Here is a 2500-nt window from a genome sequence, read left to right on the forward strand (position 1 = left end):
GTTTCGGACAGTCTAAAAGAGTGAAAACATCAACAAAGGTAGATATAGATATTATAGCTTTCATAATCATAGATATACAGGTGTCGTGTTAATCGACCGAAAGGTTACACCCAAGCATTCAAAACAGAAACAGAAGATGAAATAAGTTGGGTTTGCTTGATATCAGATAGATTGATAGATTGATAGGTATATAGATAGATAGATAGATAGATAGATAGATAGATAGATAGATAGATAGATAGATAGATAGATAGATAGATAGATAGAGCAATACAGAGAGAAACCAACAAGCTAAGACACAAACAAAAACATACATTATGAAATAAATGAATAAATAAATAGATAAATAAACTGAATAAATGAATAAATAATGAAGGAGCCGGAACTTTCCTGGCCAGACATTTTTGAGACCATGAAATCACATTTCATCAACATAGTATGATTTACTTTGCAATTTAAATACCACTACGGGTGTAAATAGTACCATTAGTACCTACCCCGGGGCGAATACTAACTTGTTATGTTATATGAAGTCTTATATCGCGCGCGTATCTCCAGACTCGGACTCAAGGCGCAGGGATCTATTTATGCCGTGTGAGATGGAATTTTTTACACAATACATCACGCATTCACATCGACCAGCAGATCGCAGCCATTTCGGCGCATATCCTACTTTTCACGGCCTATTATTACAAGTCACACGGGTATTTTGGTGGACATTTTTTATCTATGCCAATACAATTTTGCCAGGAAAGACCCTTTTGTCAATCGTGGGATCTTTAACGTGCACACCCCAATGTAGTGCACACAAAGGGACCTCGGTTTTTCGTCTCATCCGAAAGACTAGCACCACCTAGGTTAGGAAAGGGGGGAGAAAATTGCTAACGCCCTGACCCAGGGTCGAACTCGCAACCTCTCGCTTCCGAGCGCAAGTGCGTTACCACTCGGCCACCCAGTCCTTTGTTGTTTACAAATAGCTGTGGCATTTCATTGGCTAAAATATCTGTGTCCGGGAAAAACAAATCATGAACCAAACCTGGTTTTTAGGTCAGTGAAAGTCAAGGAAACCGGATACGGTGTTGATTGGTCAAATCCAAGCTTGAAGATTCAGCACCGATTGATTGGTCAAACAAGTGGACGCTCCACCAATAAATAGGTAAAACGTTTTCAGGTTTCTCCATCAACTGAGTTCCGACTGGAAGAGTCTGCAGAACGAAACTTGACGATGAAACTACACTTGGTGAGCGATTAAACATTCTTCTTTCTTTTCATTTTTGTTTCTCTTTCTTTTTTTCTTTCTTTTGTTTGTTCTTTATTTCTTTCTTCTTCTCCCTTTTTATATTTAGTCAAGTTTTGATTACATTTAGTCAAGTTTTGACTAAATGTTTTAACATTGAGGGGGAATCGAGACGAGGGTCGTGGTGTATGTGTGTGTGTGCGTGTGTGTGTGTAGAGCGATTCAGAGTAAACTACTGGACCGATCTTTATGAAATTTGACATGAGAGTTCCTGGGTATGATATCCCCGGATGTTTTTTTCTTTTTTTCGATAAATGTCTTTGATGACGTCATATCCAGCTTTTTGTAAAAGTTGAGGCGGCACTGTCACACCCTCATTTTTCAATCAAATTGATTGAAATTTTGGCCAAGTAATCTTCGACGAAGGCCGGACTTCGGTATTGCATTTCAGCTTGGTGGCTTAAAAATTAATTAATGACTTTGGTCATTAAAAATCTGAAAATTGTAAAAAAAAATAATTTTTGTATAAAACGATCCAACTTTACGTTCATCTTATTTTTCATCATTTTCTGATTCCAAAAACATATAAATATGTTATATTTGGATTAAAAACAAGCTCTGAAAATTAAAAAAATTAAAAATTATGATCAAAATTAAATTTTCCAAATCAATTTAAAAACACTTTCATCTTATTTCTTGTCGGTTTCTGATTCCAAAAACATATAGATATGATATGTTTGGATTAAAAACACGCTCAGAAAGTTAAAACGAAGAGAGGTACAGTAAAGAGTGCTATGAAGCACAGCGCAACCGCTACCGCGCCAAACAGGCTCGTCACTTTCACTGCCTTTTGCACTAGCGGCGGACTACGTTCAATTTCATTCTGTGAGTTCCACAGCTTGACTAAATGTAGTAATTTCGCCTTACGCGACTTGTTTCCTTTTGGCTTTTCCTTTTTACATTTAGTCAAGTTTTGACTAAATGTTTTAACGTAGAGGGGGGGAATCGAGACGAGGGTCGTGGTGTATGTGTGTCTGTGTCTGTGTGTGTTTGTTTGTTTGTTTGTTTGTTTGCTTGCTTAACGCCCAGCCGACCACGAAGGGCCATATCAGGGCGGTGCTGCTTTGACATATATAACGTGCGCCACACACAAGACAGAAGTCGCAGCACAGGCTTCATGTCTCACCCAGTCACATTATTCTGACACCGGACCAACCAGTCCCAGCACTAACCCCATAATGCCAGACGCCAGGCGGAGCAGCC

General features: G+C 38.7%; 1 protein-coding gene across 1 annotated transcript in view; it reads left to right on the forward strand.

The window, feature by feature from the left end:
* Positions 1–1197: 1197 nt before the first annotated feature.
* LOC138953654 (uncharacterized) overlaps positions 1198–2500 on the forward strand; it is a 9106-nt gene continuing 7803 nt past the window's right edge. The window contains exon 1 of the mRNA XM_070325534.1: positions 1198–1240. Coding sequence (XP_070181635.1) covers positions 1226–1240 — 15 coding nt within the window. The 5' untranslated portion in view covers positions 1198–1225. The remainder of the gene's footprint in view (positions 1241–2500) is intronic.

Source organism: Littorina saxatilis, linkage group LG17 (genome assembly GCF_037325665.1).
Source record: "Littorina saxatilis isolate snail1 linkage group LG17, US_GU_Lsax_2.0, whole genome shotgun sequence".
In the NCBI taxonomy this organism is placed as follows: Eukaryota; Metazoa; Mollusca; class Gastropoda; order Littorinimorpha; family Littorinidae; genus Littorina; species Littorina saxatilis.